The 25,256-nt window shown below is 40.5% G+C and overlaps 1 protein-coding gene across 1 annotated transcript; it reads right to left on the bottom strand.

Moving 5' to 3' along the window:
- Positions 1 to 24,402: 24,402 nt before the first annotated feature.
- LOC128049546 (growth-regulated alpha protein) lies at positions 24,403 to 24,918 on the bottom strand. Its single transcript, XM_052641779.1, has 3 exons — positions 24,811 to 24,918; positions 24,604 to 24,727; positions 24,403 to 24,490 (listed from the first exon to the last, which is right to left on the bottom strand). The coding sequence occupies exons 1-3, from the start codon at positions 24,896 to 24,898 to the stop codon at positions 24,403 to 24,405; spliced, it is 300 nt and encodes a 99-aa protein (XP_052497739.1). The 5' UTR covers positions 24,899 to 24,918.
- Between the last annotated feature and the right edge of the window lie 338 nt (positions 24,919 to 25,256).

The following is a 25,256-nucleotide window of genomic DNA, read 5'->3' as shown; positions in this document are numbered from 1 at the left end:
TGGTCAGAACAGTTGAAGGATGAAGTTGCCATCAACTATAATGGATAGAGTTTGCAAGTAGATCAGTTCTTTGGGGGGTGATTGAGTGTTTGGTTTTGGACATGTTAACTCTGAGGCGTCTATCACATGGAGATGTTCAGCGGGATTTTTGATATGCAAGTCATGTTCAGGGGAGATTCAAGGTTGGAGCTATAAGTTTGAGAGTCACTGGCATATAGATGACATCTAAAGTCATAAACCTGGATGAAATCATGGAGGTCTGTTCTTTTTCTCTTCCTCTACTTTCAATTTCCTCTTTACATCTTCTACTCATTCTGTTGCTTCTGCATTTTCTAGGGTCAGAGCAGGGGTAGAGGGATATAGTGGAACAGGCCAAATTTTTTTGTTTGTTTAGCTGGTACTATTTGCAGTACTATTTGGCTGACACTGACTGATTATACATTATTTTTTAGCATAATGTTTTTATATACATGTTAGCTTTTTATGGGTATGTTGGTTAGTTCTCCAAGTACACTTACACAAAATACCATGCATTTTTCCACTTCCTGACTGGGGTGGAGTGGGATTGGATGGGATGCAGGCCCCACCCAAATTCTTATAAACTCTTCCCTCCAACTTCGGCTTCCAAGGCACTGTTCCTCCAGCTTCTTCCTGCTTTTGTTATCTTGATCTAATAGGAGACACCTTTATAGTGTCCCTTAAAGATGACTTATGCCATTAGACATAACTCAAATAGGAAAACAGACTGAAAGGAAATACACTATAATGATGCATACTCAGTCACTTCAGTCGTGCCTGACTCTTTGTGACCCTATGGACTGTAGCCCTCCAGGCTTCTCTGTCCATGGGATTTTCCAGGCCAGAATACTGGAGTGGGTTGCCATGCCTTTCTCCAGAGGATCTTCCTGACCCAGGGATCAAATCTGTGTCTCCTCCATTGCAGGTAGATTCTTACCCACTGAGTCACCTGGAAAATCAAAATGATGGCAGTAATTATATTAACATAGTGAGACTTGGGTAATAACTTCCTCATCTATTACCCAAAATACATTATAATGTGGTTAAATATCTTTTTCAGTTAAAAACTATATGTATATAGCATTTTATATGTATGCATGCATATACAAAAATACAGTATTTTTGTCTTAAATGTATGTATATAGGTATAGTGTTACGGTTGTGTCTGACTCTTTGTGACTCCATGGACTGGAATCCACCAGGCTCCTCTGTCTGTGGAATTCTCCAGGCGAGAATATTGGAGTGGGTTGCCATTTCCTCCTCCAGGGAATCTTCCCAACCCAGGGATCAAAGCCAGGTCTTGCACAATGTGGGCATATTCTTTACTGTCTGAGTCACCAGGGAATATGGGTATATAAATAAGCATAAATATGTAAAAGTATATATTTATATTTATGAATATCTACATATATAGTTTTTACCAAATATATATACACACAGAAAGATACACATGGACTCTACTAACGAAACATTTAATGAATTAACCATACCAAAATAATAGTTTCTACATAAGGAAAATTGAAATAAAATAAAAATACGAATGAAAAGTACAAAGTAAATATTTTGCAATTTATTTGCAGAAAAATGGTATTTTCTCAATGTATAAACATCTCTTTTAAAAATTTATAAGGCCTATAACCAACAGAATAAAAAGTCCCAGATAGTAAAATGTAAACAGCTTGGGGGAAAAGGGATAGAAAAAGATGCAAAGAACAAAATACCACTCAGAATTAGAGAAATACAGACTCAAACAATGAAATGGCAATTTTCACCTATCAATCTGGTAAAGGTCAAAAAGTTTGATATGAGCGTGATTATCAGATTGTTGTGACATAAGCATTTTCTCAGTTTAAGAGGGAGTTTACTACTGCAAATTCTTTGGAAGTGTTTTTGACACTATTGATCAAAATATCCTTTGACTCAGAAATTCCTGTTCTATGAATTCATCCTACAGATAAACTTGCATAACCTGTATGCATACACAGTACATAAATGTTCACTATAATATGATTTGCTATATTAAAAACATTTTGGAAATACCTGAATGTCCATCAGAATGGATTGGTTAACTAAAACTGGCACATATCTGCAATAAAACATACTGCCTCCACTCCCCATCCTGAGGAAATCAGTAAATAGATGCCCTGAAATGAAACAACGCTTCCAGTTTTGTCCTCAAATACGATGATGCATGCAGAGAACATTTCTGAGGATAAATACCCACCAAATTGCTAAAAATCAATACTTCTGGGGTTAGAAACCAAGCAATACAGAAAGATTAATATCTTCCCTTTAAAAAGGACTAATTCCTTACCTTGCTTGAGTTTTTACCATGCACATGTTTTCTTTCAGTAAATGTAGCACATGTCCCTATTTGTTGATGTAAATTTGGCCCATGGATTGGAAATAGCAGCTTGAATAAAATGATACTGCAGTAGAAGTATGGTATAGGGTAGAGTTATCATGAGTTACCCAGTTACCCAGAGTTATCATGATTTGAATGACTTCAAGAGAACTGGGTCAGAACTGTGTCCATTTAGTGTGTTTTGAGATGAAAATTAAGGATGATAGATAGCTTTCAAAAAGAATCTGGTTAATGGTCTTTCCTAATTATTGACCTGCCTTATAGATGAGGAATCTATCCCATTTGGTGAGATTTGCATGTTAAAACAATCTTTTTGCAGGGAATAAGAGTCCCGCGATGGCACCCCACTCCAGTACTCTTGCCTGGAGAATCCCATGGATGGAGGAGCCTGGTGGGCTGCAGTCCACGGGGTCGCTAAGAGTCAGACACGTCTGAGCGACTTCACTTTCCCTTTTCACTTTCATGCTTTGGAGAAGGAAATGGCAACCCACTCCAGTGTTCTTGCCTGGAGAATCCCAGGGACGGGGGAGCCTGGTGGGCTGCCGTCTATGGCGTCACACAGAGTCAGACATGACTGAAGCGACTTAGCAGTAGCAAGAACAGGGACATACTGGTGAAAATATGAGATATCCAGGACTAAGTCAGTCACAGAAGAGAAAAGAGGGCTACATGAAGGCTAGAAAGGGTGTAGAAATGGTAGCACCTAGAGCCTGGCTGGAGGCAGAGAGAGAAGATCAGTAAATGATGACCCTCAGTCCAGGCTTGTGTGTGTGTGTGCTCAGTCACTCAGTCATGTCCAACTCTTTGCAACCCCGTGTGCTGTAGCCCACCAGGATCTTCTGTCCATGGGATTTTCCAGGTAAGAATACTGGAGTGGATTGCCATTTCCTTCTCCAGGGGATCTTCCTGACCAAGGGATAGAACTTGAGCCTCTTACATCTCCTGCTTTGGCAGGTGGGTTCCTTACCCCCAGTGCCTCCTGGGAAGCCCCAGTCTTGGCTTAGGCAGCTGGACAAACTATGGTATAATAAAACAGAAAACAGGAAGACAGCAGATTTGGGGATGATAATAAATGCACCTTCTCCTTGAGCTCCCTCACCTATGGGATTAGGCATTAGTTAGTTAGTTCAGTCGCTCAGTTGTGTCCGACTCTTTGTGACCCCATGAATCGCAGCACACCAGGCCTCCCTGTCCATCACCATCTCTGGGGTTCACTCAGACTCACGTCCATCGAGTCTGTGATACCATCCAGCCATCTCATCCTCTGTCATCCCCTTCTCCTCCTGCCCCCAATCCCTCCCAGCATCAGAGTCTTTTCCAATGAGTCAACTCTTTGCATGAGGTAGCCAAAGTACTGGAGTTTCAGCTTTAGTATCATTCCTTCCAAAGAAATCCCAGGGCTGATCTCCTTAAGAATGGACTGGTTGGATCTCCTTGCAGTCTAAGGGACTCTCAAGAGTCTTCTCCAATGCCACAGTTCCAAAGCATCAATTCTTCGGTGCTCAGTCATGTGTAAATATATTTTTTTAGGGTGCAGGCTGTTGGTGAGAGACAGAGGATGATTTGTTTCAGCAGTGGGAATGATTGAGTCTCAAGTGGAGAGAAAAAGCTGTGTGTGAATGACGAGTTCTGGAAGGAGATTTGGCTAAATTAAAATGATAGCATATTTTTGTTGGCGCTAAGATGAAAATGAAGAAAGGCATCAGTCCAGACCAAGATTATAGTATCTGATTAAAGGAGACTGGTAGAGTTGACAAGGAGTAGAATTCAGGATGTCTTGGATGGCCTGATGAGTGCCCATGTCATAGGAAAGAAATGCACCTCACCCAGAAATATACAGAGGGTCTCTTTCTGGAGATTTTATGTCTCAGCATCCCACAGAATCTGGGTGTAACCAGGGTGGAGCCGGCCCTGCTAGCTTAAACGGAAGCAGTGGTGGTAACTGAGGATAAAAAATCAGGATTCCTGGCTGCATGCCTGGGCTCTGCCACTAGCTGGTTTTGTCATCCTTGGCAAGTCATTTAAGTTTGTGCTGATTTAAAAGCTTCCTCTGTGAAATGAGGTAAAATGTGAAGCAATTGTAATTTTAACAACTTATATAGACAAAGAGCACCCAGGCTTGAAGAGTTCGAGGAGGGCTCCTGGTGGAAGTTATATACTAACCAAAATCATTCTTCAGATTTTAGTTCCTTTAAATGTTAGGTCAGAGGAAGGGTAAGGAGGCATGGCCCAAGCAGAGGAAACAGTATGAATAAAAGTTTTATGCCAAGAAATGAAATAGAATCTTCAGAAAGACCATGAGTAATTTGATATGACCTCTAGATTATAATAAAATGAGCAAAAGGCATTCACTTATTTCGTACTTTTAATCACCCTCTAAAGTAGATACTAATGTTGACATTTTATGGAATGAGAAACTGAAATTTAGAATAGTTTCTTGCCTAAAATCTCATAACCTCATAAATGGTAGAGCTAGTGAGTCTGCTGCAAACCTGTTTGAACTACTTTGACCACTTCTCTGTGCATGTGCAGTCAGTAAGTCGCGTCCGACTTTTTGAGATCCCATGGACTGTAGCCCACAAGGCCCCTACATCCATGGAATTTCCCAGGCAAGAATACTGGAGTGGGTTGCCCTTTCCTTCTCCAGTGGATCTTCCCCACCCAGGGATTAAACCCTCATCTCCTGCATGGGCAGGCAGGTTCTTTACCACTGAGCCACCAGGAAGGCCCACCACTTCTCCCCATTAACATATTAAGATGGGTGAGATTGGGGGAAGCAGTAATCAAGGCATATTTTTCTCAGTCCAACAGGTTATAGTTTGAAAAACTCTTTGAATCTAAAGAAAAAATCATAATGGAAAAGATCTGAAATGTGTGAGTCATGAGGTAGTGTTTGAAACACAGGCATAAGGAAGTGAAAAACTTCTATTAGAATTAGTCAAATAAATGAATCACTAACCTGTGTTCTTCTTACTAGTTCACTATATCCGATAGAAACCATCTCACCTTTAGGCATAATGAACACAAGGCAAATTTGGTGACCTTGATTCCTCACAACAAATGTAAAGAAAAAAGCCACAGCAAATTAACACTCTTCTACAACTAATTCATCCAGAGCAATTCCATTTAAGAAAACCATGTATTTCCAGCAACCCATCATAGATATGAGCCTCCTAGAGTCCTCCTTCAAGACCACTTGGGGCAGAGTGGGTCATGCTTATTTATCCTAAGGTCTTTTCTGTGTGTTCTGGATCTTGCAGGTTTACTGCAATGTAGTTGGGTGTGATTTTTGCTCTTCTATCTTGCTTAGAATCTACTGGGCTCCTTGATTATGGTGGCTTAGTCTATCCTAGAAAATTTTCAGTTATTGTTCCTTCAAATATTACTTTTTATGCATTCTCCCTCTTCTCACAGTCTGCAGTTCCTTTCAGAAATAAGTTACATATTCTCATACTATGCTTAAAGTCTCTTAACTTCCTTTCTGTATATTCTATATTTTTATCTCTCTGTTGTGTCCTAGATGAATAAAAAATAATTGTCCCTCTGGTTCAAGCTCATTTATTGTTTAAGTTGTCCAATGAGATTTTACTTCATATAATCATATTTTTATTTCTTGAATGTTTTTACAATTGCTGTTCCTTTTCCTATTATCGATTTGCCTCTCTCTCCCCCCTCCACTCTTGAATCTGCTTGGTTTCCTAATATTATATTATTTTCTTAAGTTCCAAAGCCTTCTTTAATGTCTAATGATCTGAAACATGCTTATTCGTTATGGTCTCTCGTTGATTTTAACACTTTCGAGTTTAGGGATGTTCTGTACTGTGGGTCTTGACTCCTGTTTAGTGTTGATGGTTCCTCCAGAGTGTTATAAATTTGGACTTAGACTCACCAGCTGCATGAGACTCTGTCTCTGAGAGTCCTTTGGGGTCCGTGTTGAAGACATATCTTAGTAGGACAGTTTGACTTTCATTTCTGCAAGATATTGATCTGGACCTCCTTCTATGCTACCTGGGAGTTTCCAGACCATGCAAGGGCTATAATGAAATCCCAAACTTACCTGAGGGCAGACTATGGGTACAGACTTTTAGGGGCTGAAAAAAATTTTTTTTCTACCCATTGTCCATGTTAAGGCAGACATGCTTCCTTATCACAAACCTATGTTTTTTTAGTGGATTTATTTCCAGTGACGGTTTTGATTTTATACAAAGATCTTTGTCACAGCTCTCTGGACTGTAGCCCACCAGGCTCCTCAGTCCATGGGATTCTCCAGGCAAGAATACTGGAGTGGGTTGCCATTTCCTTCTCCAGGGGATCTTCCCAACCCAGGGATCAAACCCAGGTCTTTCGCATTGTGGGCAGACGCTTTAACCTCTGAGCCACGAGGGAAGCTATCGACTTCACCTTGTCACAACTCTCTTTCTTATAAGGATCCAAAATCATGTAATCAGTCTTAGTGAGAGATTAAAATGTAAGCATTCAAATCTTGATAGAGCAACCAGCTTTAAGTCTCACTCAGAACAAGCCACAATGTATACCTAGGAAATTTCCTTTCCTAGTTTCTGTTTCATTTTTTGAGAGGAAGATCTTTGGGTTTTTCTCTGGCCAACTGAGCTATTCATTTGGAAGGAGTCTTTCAAATCTTCAGGGTTTCCAAGTAGTTTCTAGAATAAGGATTTTTGGCTATTTGTAAAAACAGACAAATAAAAAAAAAACCACAGCAAAACAGAAAACTTTTACTCTTCCCTTAGTTTTGAGAGAGTGTTCTCTGGGTTGTAGAGAGACTCTACTGAGTTGTGTGCCAGCTACTCTGGAAATAAACTGTGTCACCCTGGGGCAGCTCCTGGAAGCCTTGCCTCTGTGCTGTGTTCTCACACTCCTGTCTGTGGGTGGCTGGACAATGATCTGTTGTGCAGTCACTCAGTCGTGCCTGACTCTTTTGAGACCCCATGGACTGTAGCCCTCCAGGCTCCTCTGTACATGGGATTTCCCAGGCAAGAATACTGGAGCGGATTGCCATTTCCTTCTCCAGGGGAGCTTCCTGATCCCAGGATCAAACCTGTGTCTCCTGCATTGCAGGCAGATTCTTCTACCACTGGGGCACCAGGGAAGCCTGGGCTGTGAGTGGGTATACTCAAACTGAGCCGACTAGATTCCTTTCTCTTGAAATTTTGAATTTTATATTCCAAACTACTGTTAGTCTTGCCCTCATGGTCCTGAGATAGTTCTTTTAACAAGCTCAGTCTCAGAGCTAGTTGTTAGTATACAGCTTAATAATATGATTATTATTTTTGCCAAAGCCTGCTGCCGTAAACAGTTTGGAGACCTGGTATATAATTGTGCCTAAAACAATGTGAATAGGTACCGTGAAACTAACTTTATTCAATACTAATTGGGAAGTGATTTTACAATTTTAATAAGGATAACACTGAGATTCTTCATGCTTACTTTCAAAGCAACTTTAATTTTATTATTTCCTCTCGACTATTTTGCAAGTGATAGAGATACTTTGCTTTGTTTTTGCCAGGTTTTCACATTTACAAGAGTATACAGAAGTTCAGACACTTGCTCAGAACATGGCACCCTGGCCCCTGGACTTTTGGCCTAGGGCATTTTCAAAATGTGTGAATCACTTCTCTAAAAAGCAAGTTCCTCCTGAGGAAATGTTTTGTTTTGTTTTTTTCTGTCTATGGCAGGCGACATCAAGGAGAAGGTGGGATCTGTTAAGAGGTGTTGAGCTCAGTGGGGAAATCTCTCACATGCTGTATGAGTTCAGAGTTATCCTTCCTGCATAATGGAAATTGTGTCACCTCTCCTCCCATTACTCCTCCCACAAGTAGCCAATCACTGGCCTGAAATTAATGTTTAAATCATCAGAATGAGTAGAGAAAGCAGTTCAACTTAGTCCTCAATTAGCATAAATCGGTGCTATTTTCAAAGAAAACTCTGGACGATGTCCAAATTCGTGATGATACAGAGGGCTCTTGAGATCCATAGCACGTGATGCTTTTTGTGTGGTCATCAGTTAAGGGCTCTACAATATAAGGAGAGTGGCATGCAATTACACACATACACAGGATTATCCATTTGTAGTCTCTTGTGAGGGAAAATAAAAAACCTCTAAAGATAAAAGTAGTAAGTTAAAAATTATTAATGGTCATAATGAAATACTTTACATGTGTTATCTACTTCTTCAATTATAAAGTAAGAGCAAATGAAAGCATGTCAATCCTCAATCTTAAGTGAATTATCCAAAATGACATCACTTATAGCTAGATGGTTCAGGAACATTATATCATATCTGTAGAATTAAAAAAAAACTCAAGTTCTTCCTACTGCATTAGACCTCTCAACTGCCAAGGTGACCCTCAGGTGAATCACAACCTTCAAATTTCTCTATTTTATTTTCATTTTTTAATTAAAAATCCACAAAATTTAATTTTTCCATTGTAAGTGGTTACCATTATAAGTTTTTCCATGATAAGTAGCCTTACCTACTGCTATGACTTAGACAAACCAAATCAAAGCAAAACAAAACCAAAACCCCTCCAAAAGCTAGTTTGAGCTTTTCTTTTTTTCAGAAGTTGATCCAAATACACTCCCATTATCACCTTCCTGTATCTTCTCCATCCACCAGTTTATAAACTCTATTTGGAGTTTAGCTTTTAAAAAGGCTATGCCTCAAGTAATTTTTTTTCAAAGAGGGAGAAATTTTTTTCTTAAAATTTCTCATCAAATAGTTCTGTTGCTTCTGATTGATTTCTATAAGAGAGCTTCTAGCCATTTTAATCACTTTTATATTCAGTGGAGATATTTATAAATAGGTCAACTTGGATATCATGTTAAATCTGTTTGAACCCATAGTTCTCAAACTTGAGTGGTTTAGTCGCTAAGTCATGTCCAGCTCTTTGCGACCTCATGGACTGTAGCCTGCCAGGCTCCTCTGTCCATGCGATTTTCCAGGCAAGAATACTGGAATGGGTTGCCATTTCCTTCTCCAGGGGATCTTCCTGACCCAGGGATTGAAACTGGGTCTCCTGTATTACAGTCAGACTTCTTACCAACTGAGCTACCAGGGAAGCCCATTATCACCTGCGAAGCTCAAAATCACCTGGAGGGCTTGTTAGACACGCTTCTTGGGCTCATCCCCAGAACTTCTGAAATGAGACTGAGAACTGGGATTTCCGTAAAATTGCCAGGCGATGATAATTCTGCTGGCCTTGGAACCATATTTTTGGGTTTTCTGATATAAACTTATTTTAGCCTTATTGTAATTTTATTCTGATATGTAGCAGAATCTGCATGCATTTCTAAATATATTTTTAATTAAAAGAAATTAGAACATTAATGTGAGAGTCATTGAAATTAATTATACCTATACAATCTTTTTGATAATATCCATCACCCATTCAGCCTCAGGATCCAAACAAATTAATTTTTCATCTTTCAATGTGACTCTGAAAAGAAAAGAGTATTTTGGTTAAATCATAACTGCATATAATTTAATAACACTTGAAATTTATTCATTACAATTTCTGTAACATGAAATTTATGTGCTTAAAATGAACACACAAATATTTTAAACTAATTGTGTTATTAGAATGTAACTTTTAATCATATCAGTGTACATAACAATATTTTTTTAAAAATCAACTAGAAGATAAATTTCCTAGAGTCTTTTGAGACATCAGCTGATAATCAGTGAACATTTACTAGACTTAAAATGCACAGGGTATAGTGTCAGACTCTGGAAATCTGTATATAGAGGGTATCTTCCAGGCTGCCAGTTATCAACCACTTACTATGTACTCTTTATCAGTACACCTCTGCAAATTTGGTTAGATTTTAAGACTTCATTAAAGTCTCATTTATTATCGGGAGAGAGGAGGATACCATAAACTAGTTATTTAAATTTTTTTGTTTTTTTTAAATTTTTTTAATTTTATTTATTAATTTTTAATTTTAATTTTTACTTTATTTTACTTTACAATACTGTATTGGTTTTGCCATACATTGACATGAATCCACCACAGGTGTACATGCGATCCCAAACATGAACCCCCCTCCCACCTCCCTCCCCACAACATCCTTCTGGGTCATCCCCATGCACCAGCCCCAAGCATGCTGTATCCTGCATCAGATGTAGACTGGTGATTCGATTCTTACATGATAGTATACACGTTTCAATGCCATTCTCCCAAATCATCCCACCATCTCCCTCTCCCTCTGAGTCCAAAAGTCTGCTATACACATCTGAGTCTTTTTTGCTATCTTGCATACAAGGGTCATCATTGCCATCTTTCTAAATTCCATATATATGTGTTAGTATACTGTATTGGTGTTTTTCTTTCTGGCTTACTTCACTCTGTATAATCGGCTCTATGATCCACCTCCCAGAATTCTGGAAATAAAAGCAAAAATAAACAAATGGGATCTAATTAAAATTAAAAGCTTCTGCACAACAAAGGAAAATATAAGCAAGGTGAAAAGACAGCCTTCTGAATGGGAGAAAATAATAGCAAATGAAACAACTGACAAACAACTAATCTCAAAAATATACAAGCAACTTAGGCAACTCAATTCCAGAAAAATAAACGACCCAATCAAAAAATGGGCCGAAGAACTAAATGGACATTTCTCCAAAGAAGACATACGGATGGCTAACAAACACATGAAAAGATGCTCAACATCACTCATTATTAGAGAAATGCAAATCAAAACCACAATGAGGTACCACTTCACACCAGTCAGAATGTCTGTGATCCAAAAATCTGCAAGCAATAAATGCTGGAGAGGGTGTGGAGAAAAGGGAACCCTCCTACACTGTTGGTGGGAATGCAAACTAGTACAACCACTATGGAAAACAGTGTGGAGATTCCTTAAAAAATTGCAAATAGAACTGCCATATGACCCAGCAATCCCACTGCTGGGCATACATACTGAGGAAACCAGAATTGAAAGAGACACATGTACCCCAATGTTCATCACAGCACTGTTTATAGTAGCCAGGACATGGAAACAACCTAGATGTCCATCAGCAGATGAATGGATAAGAAAGCTGTGGTACATATACACAATGGAGTATTACTCAGCTGTTAAAAATAATACATTTGAATCAGTTCTGATGAGATGGATGAAACTGGAGCCGATTATACAGAGTGAAGTATTTAAATTTATTCTGCAGTTTTCAACTGCACTTAACAGAACAGCAAAGCTCCATCCCTTTGAGGTTTGTTACATGAGGACCAATTAAACCAGTCAGTCCTAAAGGAAATCAACCCTGAATATTCATTGGAGGGACTGATGCTAAAGCTGAGGCTTCAATACTTTGGCTACCTGGTGTAAAGAGCCGAGTCATTGGCAAAGAACCAGATGGTAGGAAAAATTGAAAGCAAAAGGAGAAATGGGCAGCAGAGAATGAAGTGGTTAGATAGCATCACTGACTCGATGGACATGAATTTGAGCAAACTCTGGGAGACAGTGGAAGAAAACAGAGCATGGCCTGCTGTAACCCAGGGCATCACAAAGAGTCGGACACAACTTAGGGACTGAACAACAACAGCAACATGAGGATCAGATCATAATAAAAATTGTAATGATAATAACATAATAATAAATTACCAATACATTCAGTAAATTACCAATAAAAGGATAGCCACAAAACATCACACACGATAGTGAGAACTTGAAAGTATTGTATTGCCAAGACAAGAGAAAGTGGTAGTCGTTCAGTCCATGGACGGTAGCCCATCAGGCTACTTAGTCCATGGAATTCTCCAGGCAAGAATTCTGGAGTGGTTTGCCATACCCTTCTCCAGGACAAGGCTGCCTGCCATCACCACAGCCATCTCAACAAAACTAGAGTCATAAGACCTCCAAAGGGGAAACTAAACTGCCGTTATTCCCATATGACAATGACAGACTTTATTTTGGGGGGCTCCAAAATCACTGCAGATGGTGTCTGCAGCCATGAAATTAAAAGACGCTTACTCCTTGGAAGAAAAGTTATGACCAACCTAGACAGCATATTCCAAAGCAGAGACATTACTTTGGGACAGAGATATGTATAGTCAAAGCTATGATTTTTCTAGTAGTCATGTATGGATGTGAGAGTTGGACTCTAAAGAAGGCTGAACACTGAAGAATTGATGCTTTTGAACTGTGGTGTTGGAGAAGACTCTTGGAGAAGACACTTGGTCTGCAAGGAGATCAAACCAGTCAATTCTAAAGGAAATCAATCCTGAATATTCATTGGCAGGATGATGCTGAAGCTGAAACTCCAATACTTTGGCCACCTGATGCGAAGAGCCGACTCCTTAGAAAAGATCCTAATGCTGGGAAAGATTGAAGGTAGGAGGAGAAGGGGACGAGATGGTTGGATGGCATCACTGACAAAACGGACATGAGTTTGAGCAAGCTCTGGGTGAAGGACAGGGAAGCCTGGTGTGCTGAAGTCCATGGAGTTGCAAAGAGTCAGACAAAACTGAGCACCTGAACAACAACAGCACGAGTAAAGTGCTGATGGTTGCAAAATCAGTACAATATTTTATATCAAAATGCAAATAACAACTAAAATGTGAAATTTTATAAAGCTATCATTTACAATAGGATCAAAAAGAAATAGCATTGCAGATTAGTGGGAAAATAATGATAATTTATTACGTAGTGCTGGAACACGCCAGTGTTCTTGCCTGGAGAATCCCAGGGAAGGGGGAGCCTAGTGGGCTGCCATCTTTGGGGTCACAGAGTCGGACACGACTGAAGTGACTTAGCAGCAGCAGCAGCAGCTGGAACAGTTGATGAACCATAAAAATAAAAATGGATAATTCCTTCACATCATATGCAAAAATTAATTCCAGGTGGATTAAAGTTTTAAATACAAAGGAAAAGACTAAAAAAATTTAGCAAACAGTACAGAAGAATATTTTTATGAACTCTGTGAAACAAAGTTTTTTTTTAACTAAAACACTAGAAATGCTAACCAGAAAAGGGAATGTTGCTAATCTAAAGCATATTAAAAATAAATCTATACTAATTGAAAGGACACCACAGAAAGAATAAAAACATGAACCAAAAATTGGAAAATGAGCTTTTCTATCCATAAATATGATGAGGGTTTAATATCCAGAATGTGTAAAGAACACCTGTGAGGCAATGAAGAAAAGGTTATTCATAAAGTTATTAAGAGAGTAGATCTGGAGAGTTCTCATCACAAAGAAAAAACTATTTTTAATTTATCTATGAGATGATGGAGGCTAACTAAACTTATTGTAGTAATGATTTCACAATATATATAATTCAAACCATTATGCAGTACACCTTAAATTTATAGTGATGTATGCTAACTATGTTTCAGTAAAACTTGGGGAACAGTCACAAAAAAAAGACTTCTCCCTCTACATCTTCACTACTTACATGATTTCTTTTCTGTTGCAGTGAGCACCTTCAGGGATTATCAGGACTTTTGCAATGAATTTGGGAGAAATAAAGTCAGATTGTGTCTGAATACACTGGCATCGCAGCTCTTGGCTCTCAGAGGGATCAGCTGTGTGAGAAAATAATAGTGAAACGCTAAGAACAAAGACAGCCGTGATGTTTATTCCTGACTTATGATATCTGAGATCAATGCAGCAAGATACTCAACTCACCAAATACCACTAGAAATCTTTAGGGAGACAATCACATAAATATAATCATTTGCTATTGTTATGATCAATGAAACTATTGAATATCTACTATATTTGAGAAATGGGTAAATGTACTAGACCAATAATTTATTGCTTGAAGGCATATATGGTCAATAAGAAATGTTTAATGATAAAAATCAACTTCATTGCATTCTATAAAGTATTTTAAATACCGAAATTTCATGTGAATTCTATCAGTTGAAGGTGGCAATTTCCACCATTAAAATAAATGCCCTAAACCTTTTTGCAGTGTGCTGCTGCTGCTTCTTGTTCAGTCTTTAAGTCCTGACTGACTCTTTGTAACCCCATGGACTGTAGCTCGCCAGCCTCCTCTGTCCGTGGGGTTTTCCAGGCAAGAATATTGGCATGGGTAGCCATTCCCTTCTTCAGGGGATCTTCCTGACCCAGGGACCGAACCTTTGTCTCCTGCACTGGCAGGTGGATTCTTTACCACTGAGCCACCAGGGAAGTCCATGCTGCTGCTATCATCTTTAATAAGGAAAACACAGACCCTTACAGTGTACCCGTTTGCCAGTGCAGGAGACATGAGAGACACGTGTTCGCTCCCTGGGTCGGGAACGTCCCCTGGAGAACGAAATGGCAACCCACTCCCCCATTCTTACCTGGAGAATCCCATGGACAGAGGAGGCTGGTGGGCTACAGTTCATAGTGTTGCAAAGAGTCAGACCCAACTGAAGCGATGACTTAGCGCGCACACATGTGTGTGGGTATTCATAACGTCCTCAATATTAATTAACTAATTCAACAGACTTAAAAAATTTAACTCAACAGGAACTTCTTTGATATTCCACAATCTAAGTGTATGTGCTGCTTAGGTTTTAATTTTATAGTTTCTACATTTTGCCCTAAAACCAGATTCAATCTCATTTGATTTGGAAACATTTGGGCTTCGAAGTTTTCCAAAGCCGAGAAGGAAAAGAAGAAAGCCGTAGTTTCTTACCAAAGAGGCCCAGGACAAGGACGGCCAACAGGAGGAATATTTGTGAGCTCTCAGTAGCCGTGTCTGAGCTTGATCTTGATCCTTGTTTGAATGGTAACGTCGATACTGCAGCCTCTCTCATACGCTCTCTGTAACCATGGACATTTTTTGTGGTTCTTGCACTCTCTTTCCATGAAGAATAGAAGGAACAGTTTATTCAAGTGGCAGATTTGTCACTTCCAAGTCAACGAGGAAGCTGGGTTTCTTTTTCAAGCTTTGTTTTAACTGAGGGATTTCAGGCATGAGGAGATGAATGTACTGAATAGAAACATGAACCCATTATTCCCTGGGAGGGAAACTGCATGGTTGTGAAGGGTTCAGTTTCAGTTATAATTAGTATAAAAAATGGAATAATAAAAGATATCTATGCATCTTTTCAAAGGTCATGTTTGTACAATGTAGGAAATGAAGATGCTTTTCCTCCTCAAGTATTTACTTTTGGCTTTTGAGCCTATTCGCGTAAATCCATTCAAGGTTATAATAGATTCTTCCAAGCTCTAACTATACTCATAATGTGTGCATGCATGTGCGCTAAGTTCCCTCAGTCTTGTCCAACTCTCATCCCATGGACTATAGCCCACCAGGCTCCTCTGTCCATTGTATTCTTCAGGGAAGAATCCTGGAGTGGGTTGCCATATCCTTCTCCAGGGGATCTTTTCGACCTAGGGGTAAATCCTGTGTCTCTTATGTCTCCTGCATTGGCAGGCGGATTCTTTACCACTAGCACCACTGGAGAAGCCCTGTACTTAAAGTATGGGTAACTCTAAAGATACTGAGGGCTCCCCTTGTGGCTCAAGTGGTAAAGAATCTGCCTGCAGTGTGGGAGACCCGGGTTCGATCCCTGTGTTGGTAAGACCCCCTGCAGAAGGGAACAGCTACCCACTGCAGTACTCTAACCTGGAGAATTCCATGGAGAGAGGAGCCTGGCAGGCTACAGTCCATGGGGTGGTAAAGAGTCAGACATGATGGAGTGACTTGCACTTTCACAAAGATACTGAATGAAGTTCAGATTACAGCAACCCTTGTCCTGTCAAGAACAGCAAATTATGGTTTACTTACGGTTTAAAGGAAGCAGTTTCAAAAGGCTTGAAGCTGAATTAACTCAGTGGATTAGGAACTTTATTTTTTTTCTTAAGCAGTTTTATAAATGCCCTTCATTATCCTATACATCTCATTTATTTGTATATGTGTATATATGCATATACATATATACATATATTATATTCATATATAATTATACACTATATACATATACATACATACATACATTATAATGTATATACATACATTATAATGTATATACATACATTATAATGTATATACATACATTATATACATATACATACATTATATACATACATTATATACATACATTATATACATATATACATATATACACATATATAAATAAATGAGATATATAGGATAATGAAGGGCATTTATAAAACTGCTTAAGAAAAAAAAATGAAGTATATATATATATATATATATATATATGTATGTATGTATGCATTAACAAACCCAACACCAAAGCATTTGTTTCAGTTTCCTGGGGCTGACATAAAAAAGATATCACATACTATGTTGCTTCAGTTCAGTTCAGTTCCTCAGTCATGTCCAACTCTTTGCGACCCCATGAATCACAGTACGCCAGGCCTCCATGTCCATCACCAACTCCCAGAGTTCACTCAGATTCACGTCCATTGAGTCAGTGATACCATCCAGCCATCTCATCCTCTGTCGTCGCCTTCTCCTCCTGCCCCCAATCCCTCCCAGCATCAGAGTCTTTTCCAATGAGTCAACTCTTCCCATGAGGTGGCCAAAGTACTGGAGTTTCAGCTTTAGCATCAGTCCTTCCAAAGAAATCCCAGGGCTGATCTCCTTCAGAATGGAGTGGTTGGATCTCCTTGCAGTCCAAGGGACTCTCAGGAGTCTTCTCCAACACCACAATTCAAAAGTATCAATTCTTTGGTGCTCAGCCTTCTTCACAGTCCAACTCTCACATCCATACATGACCACAGGAAAAACCATAGCCTTGACTAGACGGACCTTAGTTGGCAAAGTAATGTCTCTGCTTTTGAATATGCTATCTAGGTTGGTCATAACTTTCCTTCCAAGGAGTAAGCGTCTTTTAATTTCATGGCTGCGGTCACCATCTGCAATGATTTTGGAGCCCACAAAAATAAAGTCTGACACTCTTTCTACTGTTTCCCCATCTATTTGCCATGAAGTGATGAGACGAGCTGCCATGATCTTCGTTTTCTGAATGTTGAGCTTTAAGCCAACTTTTTCACTCTCCTCTTGCACTTTCATCAAGAGGCGTCTGAGTTCCTCTTCACTTTCTGCCATAAGGGTGGTGTCATCTGCATATCTGAGGTTATTGATATTTCTCCTGGCAATCTTGATTCCAGCTTGTGCTTCTTCCAGTCCAGCGTTTCTCATGATGTACTCTGCATAGAAGTTAAATAAGCAGGGTGACAATATACAGCCTTGACTTACTGCTTTTCCTATATGGAACCAGTCTGTTCCATGTCCGGTTCTAACTGTTGCTTCCTGACCTGCATACAGCAACAACAACAACAACAACAACTATGTTGCTGAGAAAACATAAATCTTTATCTCACTGTTTTGGAGCCTAGAAGTCGAAAATCATGGTGTTGGTAAGGTTGGTTCTTTCCTAGATCTGGGAGGGAAAAAGCTGTTTCAAGTGTCTTTCCTTGGCTTGGGGATGGTCATCTTCTTCACATGCTGTTCTCCTTGTGTGCACGTCCAACTCTGAGTTTTCCCTATTTGTGAAGACACCAGTCACATTGGATAACCCACCCCAGTGACCTGACTTTAGTTTGATTATTTCTGTAAAAACCTTATCTCCAAGTGAGGTATTGGGGGTTAGAATCTTAATCTATGAATTTGGAAGGTGGGAGTAGGGGATGCCATTCAACCTGTAGCAACACTTAAGTGAAGAATCGGTGATTACTGAGGGCTAATATAGCCTGAAGCTAAACATAGTCTAATAAGAATGTTTGTTTTTCTGGCCAATTCTCATTGAAAAACCTGAAGACTTTTGTTGGACACTAAGTATTTAAAGAGTAAAAATTGGATTTTTGCTCTTGAGAAGCTCATGGAATATAGGGGGAGGCAGAAGGTAAAGCGTCTGTCTACAATGCGGGAGACCCAGGTTCGATCCCTGGGTTGGGAAGATCCCCTGGAGAAGGAAATGGCAATCCACTCCAGGACTATTGCCTGGAAAATCTCATGGACAGAGGAGTCTGGTAGGCTATAGCCCATGAGGTCGCAAAGAGTCAGACACGACTGAGCGACTTCACTTCAGACATGTAAACAGATTGAAGATGGTGATCTGTGTTGTAATATATAGGTACCCTGGAGATAGTGGAGGGAGGACCTCCCCCTCAGAGCCAGGAAAGACTTTACAGTAGAGGCAACACTGGAGTTATTACAGATGAAAGGAAGCTCATATTAACATATATTTGTGAAGGGTTGTTGTGCTCTGAATGCTTATGTCTCCCCCACAACTCACATGTTGGAATCCTAACCCCTAATGTGATGGTGTTAGGAGGTGGAAGTCTTTGGGAGGTGATTAGGTCCTGACCTTGGACTTCCAACCTCAAGAACTCTGTGAAATAACTATTTTTTGTTTATAAACCACCCAGTCCATGGTGTTTTGTTACAGCTGCCCAAATGGACTCAGACAACAGTCTTGGCATGTTGAGAAAGTGGAGAAAAAATGCTATTTCAATACAATAACTTGACAACATGATCAGACTGTGGCCTTTTTACAAACCAAAAAGTTAAAAATAAGTTAGAAACACTATTCAGATATAACCTTAATTTCTTTGAGTCTCATTTTTCTTCTACACTAAAATCACAAAATACTATATTATAAGGTGTTTAGATATTATGATGATAATAGGAAAGGATACAAAGATAAGCCAACCAAGTGCTCAAAGACTCAAAGTAACTTGGTTTCTCAAGGCTTAAAAAATAGGCTCAGAAAAAAAAAAAGGCTCAGGACATCATGATAGTTATTAAGGAGTTGGCTAAAGAAAATAGAGCTCTAGAAATTGGCATTAAACTTCCATTGGTTCTCTTTGATCAATACTAAGTCACAAATGGTGAAACACCATAAGTTCAGGGAAAGGACATCCATAGATGTTCAGGCTGAGCAGTTCTCAGACCTCTTATGAAGTGGGGAGATACTTGAGTTCTGACTTGTTAGAGAGCTTGTGAGCACTCAGGGCATTCAGTAGACACACAAAAGAGATATGTCTCAGCAGTACAATTAAATGAACTCCAAAGCAAAGAACTCTCTCTAGACCACCCTAACTAAGCTGAAAAACAAGCCACAAAAAGATCAAGCTGATGCTCCAGTAACTTAGCTGCCCGCCAGAACAGAGGCTAAGACTCCAAAAGAAAACAAAATCCTGATGCTCCACAACATAACATACATTTTTTCCTGCATCCAATCAAAAATTACTACACATGCCAGGAAGTAGAAAATCATAACCCATACCAAGAGGAAAATTCAAGCAATAGAGATAGACTCAGAAAGGACAGAATTATAGAATTAATATATATTAATTAGTATAATAATTAATTAACATTAATATATATTAAGGATATAAAATACATATTATAAATATGCTAAAAAAGTTTAAAAGAAAATGTGAACTTGATGAAGAGAGTAGAAATATATATATATATATGTAGTGCAACTTCTAGAAATGTCTAACTAGAAAATAAAATACACATCCACTAACTCCTGACTCTCAGTGACAGTCATCTCATGACAGGCCATCCAACTTGTGAGCTGAGCAGACTCCTCTGCCATTCCCCCCTTCCATACTCCCAAGCAGAGAAAACTCTCAGGAAAGAAGCAGGAGAGAGGCGCTTGAGTTGGGAAGCCACCAGAAAAGTATAGATGTTGCCCATTGTGACTTCAGAACTCATCGGTAAGCAGAGAGGATACAAGCAGGGCATCAACAGTAAAGATAGGACAAGCCCTTCCCCTTGTTATTTGTATGAGAAGTCCCAGAAAGGAGCAATAGCATCACCTGTGATTCTGGATGGCCCTCATTGTGCTATCACAGGTCTGCCACCTCTGCCATCTCCCAGTGTTTCTCCAGTTACTTCTGGAAGTCCTGAGAGGACATCTCCTGATACAACTCACAAAGAAAGATTCACAATAACAAAATGGGATACGCCATACTTTCTCCTCTCTAGCTCTAGTTCATTTAGTAACATTGCTCAGGAAATCTCAGTCACTGCTGCCATTGCTATTTCCTGCTGATGATCTCTCAACGTTGTGACATAGCACGAAATATTCTTTTTCTACTTCCTTCATGCTGTGACCACAACCTCACATGCTTTGTGCTTCACTTCCTGCTGTGACACTTCCAACGGGAACTGCCCAGGAAATTCGATGTCAAAACTACACTGTATATCCACCTGATCCAGCACTGAAGTTGAGATGATGCCCATGGAGTTGGCCTTGAGGGCCAATGGCAGATTCCTGGAGACACTGATAATGTTTAAATCCCTGTACAACTTCAGAAAGAGTGTTCTATCATTACCTTTACTGGATAGAAGGAAAATTAAGGTTAGGTCAGGAACTTACCCTAGAGCACACAGTCCACAACTGATAGAGCCGAAATTTACTCTGAAGTAAATGATTCTTTGAAATGGTTGTCTTTAATCAACAAATGAACCACAACATCTTTCTGCTTTTCAGGGTCTGTGTTCTGTATTGACAAGTGCTAAGTGGCCAGTGTAGCAAGTTCCATGTTTGAGGGTAAGGACTGGTCTTAAGGGTGAGGGCTTAATTGAACTCTCTCTCAGGTGGGTCACACTTGTAAACATTTTCCCATGTCCTCTGACTTAGGATTAGGGAGCAAATGCTAGTATTTATGGAGCATCTAGACAACTGGCTTTAATTTATTCTGTAGTTCACAGTTTCTTTCTTCTCATCTCATAGTCAGTACACTGGAATTATGAAGAGATGATCATTCTTTTAGCTTTCGTAAGTGTGCTATTGAAAAGCAGAGACATTACTTTGCCAACAAAGGTCCGTCTAGTCAAGACTATGGTTTTTCCAATGGTCATGTATGGATGTGAGAGTTGGACTGTGAAGAAGGCTGAGCGCTGAAGAAGTGATGCTTTTGAACTGTGGTGTTGAAGATTCTTGAGAGTCCCTTGGACTGCAAGGAGATCCAACCAGTCCATTCTGAAGGAGATCAGCTCTGGGATTTCTTTGGAAGGAATGATGCTAAAGCTGAAACTCCAATACTTTGGCCACCTCATGCGAAGAGTTGACTCACTGGAAAAGACTCTGATGATGGGAGGGATTGAGGGCAGGAGGAGAAGGGGACGACAGGGGATGAGATGGCTGGATGGCATCACTGACTCGATGGCCGTGAGTCTGAGTGAACTCTGGGAGTTGGTGATGGACAGGGAGGCCTGGAGTGCTGCAATTCATGGGGTCGCATAGAGTCGGACACGACTGAGTGACTGAACTGAACTGAAGTGTGCAAAAAACCTCACAGAGGTTGTTTCTTGCTACCTGTGTGTGTGTGTGTGCTGTGCTGTCATGTGCGACTCGTTGCAACCCCATGGCCTGTAGCCTGCCAGGCTCCTCTGTCCATGGACTTCTCCAGGCAAGAATACTGGAGCTGGTTGGCATTGCTTACTCCAGGGGATCTTCGACCCAGGGATCAAACACACATCTCTTCTGTCTCTTGCATTGGCAGGTGAATTCTTTACCATTGAGCTCCTGGGGAAGCTCTAGAGGCATGGAGATAGCTAAATGGAGATAAACTGACATGAAAACCTGTTCTTTTGACTGACTGGAGATCCTACTCTAGTATACAGAGAGGAAAACATGCTGAAGGGTGGTAACTAACACATTCAAATCTTAAAACCATTTTATTACATTTGATAAACTGATGTAAGGGGTTGGGATAACCTTAAACTCTTTGGTGAGATTCTTTACCATCTGAGCCACCAAGGAAACCCAAACTCAGAGATAGTTACTTATAAATGAAAGTTAGGAAACTGAACCCAAATGTCCATTAGATCTTTTATAGATTAATCAGCCACTCACTTTTTGTGCTTCTATTGATGACACAAAGTATTTTGAGTCCTGAAGAAAAAATCCTGTTTATTATCATTTCACTGCCAGTTTCATTAAACTGTTAATAGTTGTTTGAAAAATATTTTAGCCAAAGCAATGAAATGAGTGTTGTTGTTAAGATAGCTACAAGAGGAACTTCCTTGGTGGTCCAGTGGCTAAGACTCCGCACTCCAAGTGAAGGGGACCGGGGTTCCATCCCTGGCCAGGGAACTAGAGCCCACATTCCTCAGTGAAGACAGAAGATCCTGCATGCTGAAACTAAGACCCAGGACAGCCAAATAAATAAATAGTTATTAAAAAAAAAATAAAGAAAAGATAACATTTTTTAAAAAGATAGCTACAAGAATTAAAAAAAAAGTAATTTTTAAAGAGGTATACTTGAGTAACAAGGTAGCAAGAAGCTCCTTATAAAAAACAGCAATATATTATTATTGCTCTCATAATATTATAGTGACTCTCATACTAAGGGGAAGGGGCCAGTGCACACTTTGGAAAAGCACATTCTTGGGTTGGTAAGAGACAAGGGGTGTGACAGCTATCAGCAGATGAAATTAAGTATAACTTATAGTTTGATTTATCTGTGTAGCAAATGAATGTTCAAGAGGAGAAAAAGAAGCTAGGAAACGTTGATGTAAATCATCAAATTTATCCAGTAAAGGTAGAATTATTTTCCTCAGGAAAAAATGAAATAAACAGTGTTTAGTTTGAAATATTTTATTTTCATGTTCTTTGTAGAAACATCAATAAATATTTAAACTTCTATTTTCTCAGACATAGAAAAGCACTGTGTAATCAACATGAATCAAGGCATTGTGCCTTACAAGAAAGACATAACATGTCCAAAGGGTATTAAGAACATTGTAGCTCTTAAAGTTTCAACATGAGAAATGCTGATCACATACTGTGAAATCATTTCAGTAAATAACCAACATTCTTTTAAACACTTACAAACACATGCATTTACAAAATCATTTACAAAAACATGCATCCCCCTACCCGACAATGAGTTCACTATCTGTTTCGATCCTCCAGTTTCTGCCACAAGGGCTGACATAAAGTGGGCTCCTCAGAAATATTAATTTAATGACTGGCAAACATTTGCAAACCTTCTACTTCAAACTCAGTAAGAATCAGGACTAAATAAACTTTTTTCTCATAAAATAAATAATACCAATAATGATAGGATGTGCAAGTAGATTTGATCACATCCTTAATCATGTCACATGTAAATAGTAACATAGAATCTTTGAAACCCAAGCAACATATAAATAAATAAATAAGTAAATAAATAAGTGGAAGAACCCTCCTAAGAGATGTTCAAACATATTAAGCCTGATCCAGGTGGCCTTAGGAGCTGGTGATTCCTCTTTTCCCTCTTTGATTTCTGTAGGGGCAGGGTCTACTTCTGGAACAGCCATCCAAGAGCTTCCGTTTTCCACCTGGTCAGTTGGAGCTGGCCCTGCAAGAAGAAAAGGTCTTCCTTAGTAGCTACTCTTCTCCTTTCCCTCTCCCTGGGTTCCAGAGATTTCTGAGTCCAGTCTTCCCAGCCTGGCATCAAGTGGTTACTGCCTGCCACCTGCTATACTGTGTGGCAGATGCCTCTAGGCTCTCTGATACTCTTATTAGGAATGGAGGTGAGGCCTGCAGTATTCACTGTATTATTGGCTACAAATAGCCAATTCTATTTGATGCTGAAGCTGAAGTTCCAATACTGCGGCCACCTGATGGGAAGAGCTGACTCATTCAAAAAGACCCTGATGCTGGGAAAGATTGAAGCCAGAAGAAGGGGATGACAAATGATGAGATGGTTGGATGGCATCACGGATTCAATGGACATGAGTTTGGGTAAACTCTGGGAGTTGGTGATGGACAAGGAGGCCTGGCATGCTGCAGTCCATGGGGTTGCAAAGAGTTGGACAGCGCTGATTGACTGAACTAAACTGTCCAACACCAGTGAGAATTTTAATGAAAGCAGTTTAACCCACATTCATTTGAATGGGGAGAGTCAAGGGCCATGATGGAAAGCATTGGCAATGTCCTTCTGGCATCAGAGCAGATTAATGACCTTAATGGCAAATTTAATTCTGAAATAGTGATTTTTCATTCCTTCAGCTAAATCCTAGGTTTCTCCGATATAATTTTCAGCAGGCATAATGACTCTAGTCAGACGATGAATAAAAACCACAACTCACTGGTTTAGCATCTTATCGATGATTTTCTTAACCATGGGGGCGGCGGGGTTGAGACACACTTCCTGACCAGTCTTGAGAGTGGCTCTGCAGAGAGAAAGAAGAATCTACGTGAGGTGGGGGGTCCATTTGAGGGATGGGATGGGGGCATCGGCACGGTGGGTGGTGATGACGAGGACAGCAACAGAGGTGACACTTACATGACTTCGGTTTGGTCGCAGTGGGGGCCCGGGGGCGTCACCTTCACGCTCTGGATGTTCTTGAGGTGAATCCCCTGCACGGTCTGCAGGCACTGGCAGCGCAGTTCGTTGACCACGGGCGCCCCTGCGGGAAGGACAGAGTGGGTTAGGGGCTGTCCTCAGGGGCACCCGCCCGTTCCCGTCCCGCCCTGGGGATCCGGGTCTCACCTGCTGCGCGCCGGCCGGCGGCCACCAGGAGCAGGAGCAGCATCGCGGCGCCGAGGAGCCGGGGGGCGGGGTTCGCGGCTCGGGCCATGGGTCTCAGCTCGGGCGGTCTGTGTCCGCGGCGGGAAGGCTGGGGGGAGCGCTGGCTGAGCGGGCTCTGTGGCTCCCCGAGCCGGTGAACCCCTTTTATTCTGATCAGAAGCGAGTTGCTAGCCCCGGGCCCAGGGAAATTCCCGGTCCGGAAGGAAGCGGGCCCCGCCCGCCTCACGCGTAATCAGCGCGCTCGGAGTGTCATCCCCGTCCCCAAATCTCCACGCGACGGTGAGTCTCCCTCCACCACGCTGGGGCTCCAGCCCAGATGGGCGCTGTGCGTCTCAGGCCACCCTGGTCTCGGGGCAGGGAGAGGGGAAAGCTCTGGGGACATTGGGGAGAGACCCCCAGAGGGTTGG

This window comes from Budorcas taxicolor, chromosome 6, assembly GCF_023091745.1.
Source record: "Budorcas taxicolor isolate Tak-1 chromosome 6, Takin1.1, whole genome shotgun sequence".
NCBI lineage: Eukaryota > Metazoa > Chordata > Mammalia > Artiodactyla > Bovidae > Budorcas > Budorcas taxicolor.
The sequence above is the reverse complement of the archived record's forward strand: the minus strand, read 5'-3'. Positions and strand labels throughout refer to the sequence as shown.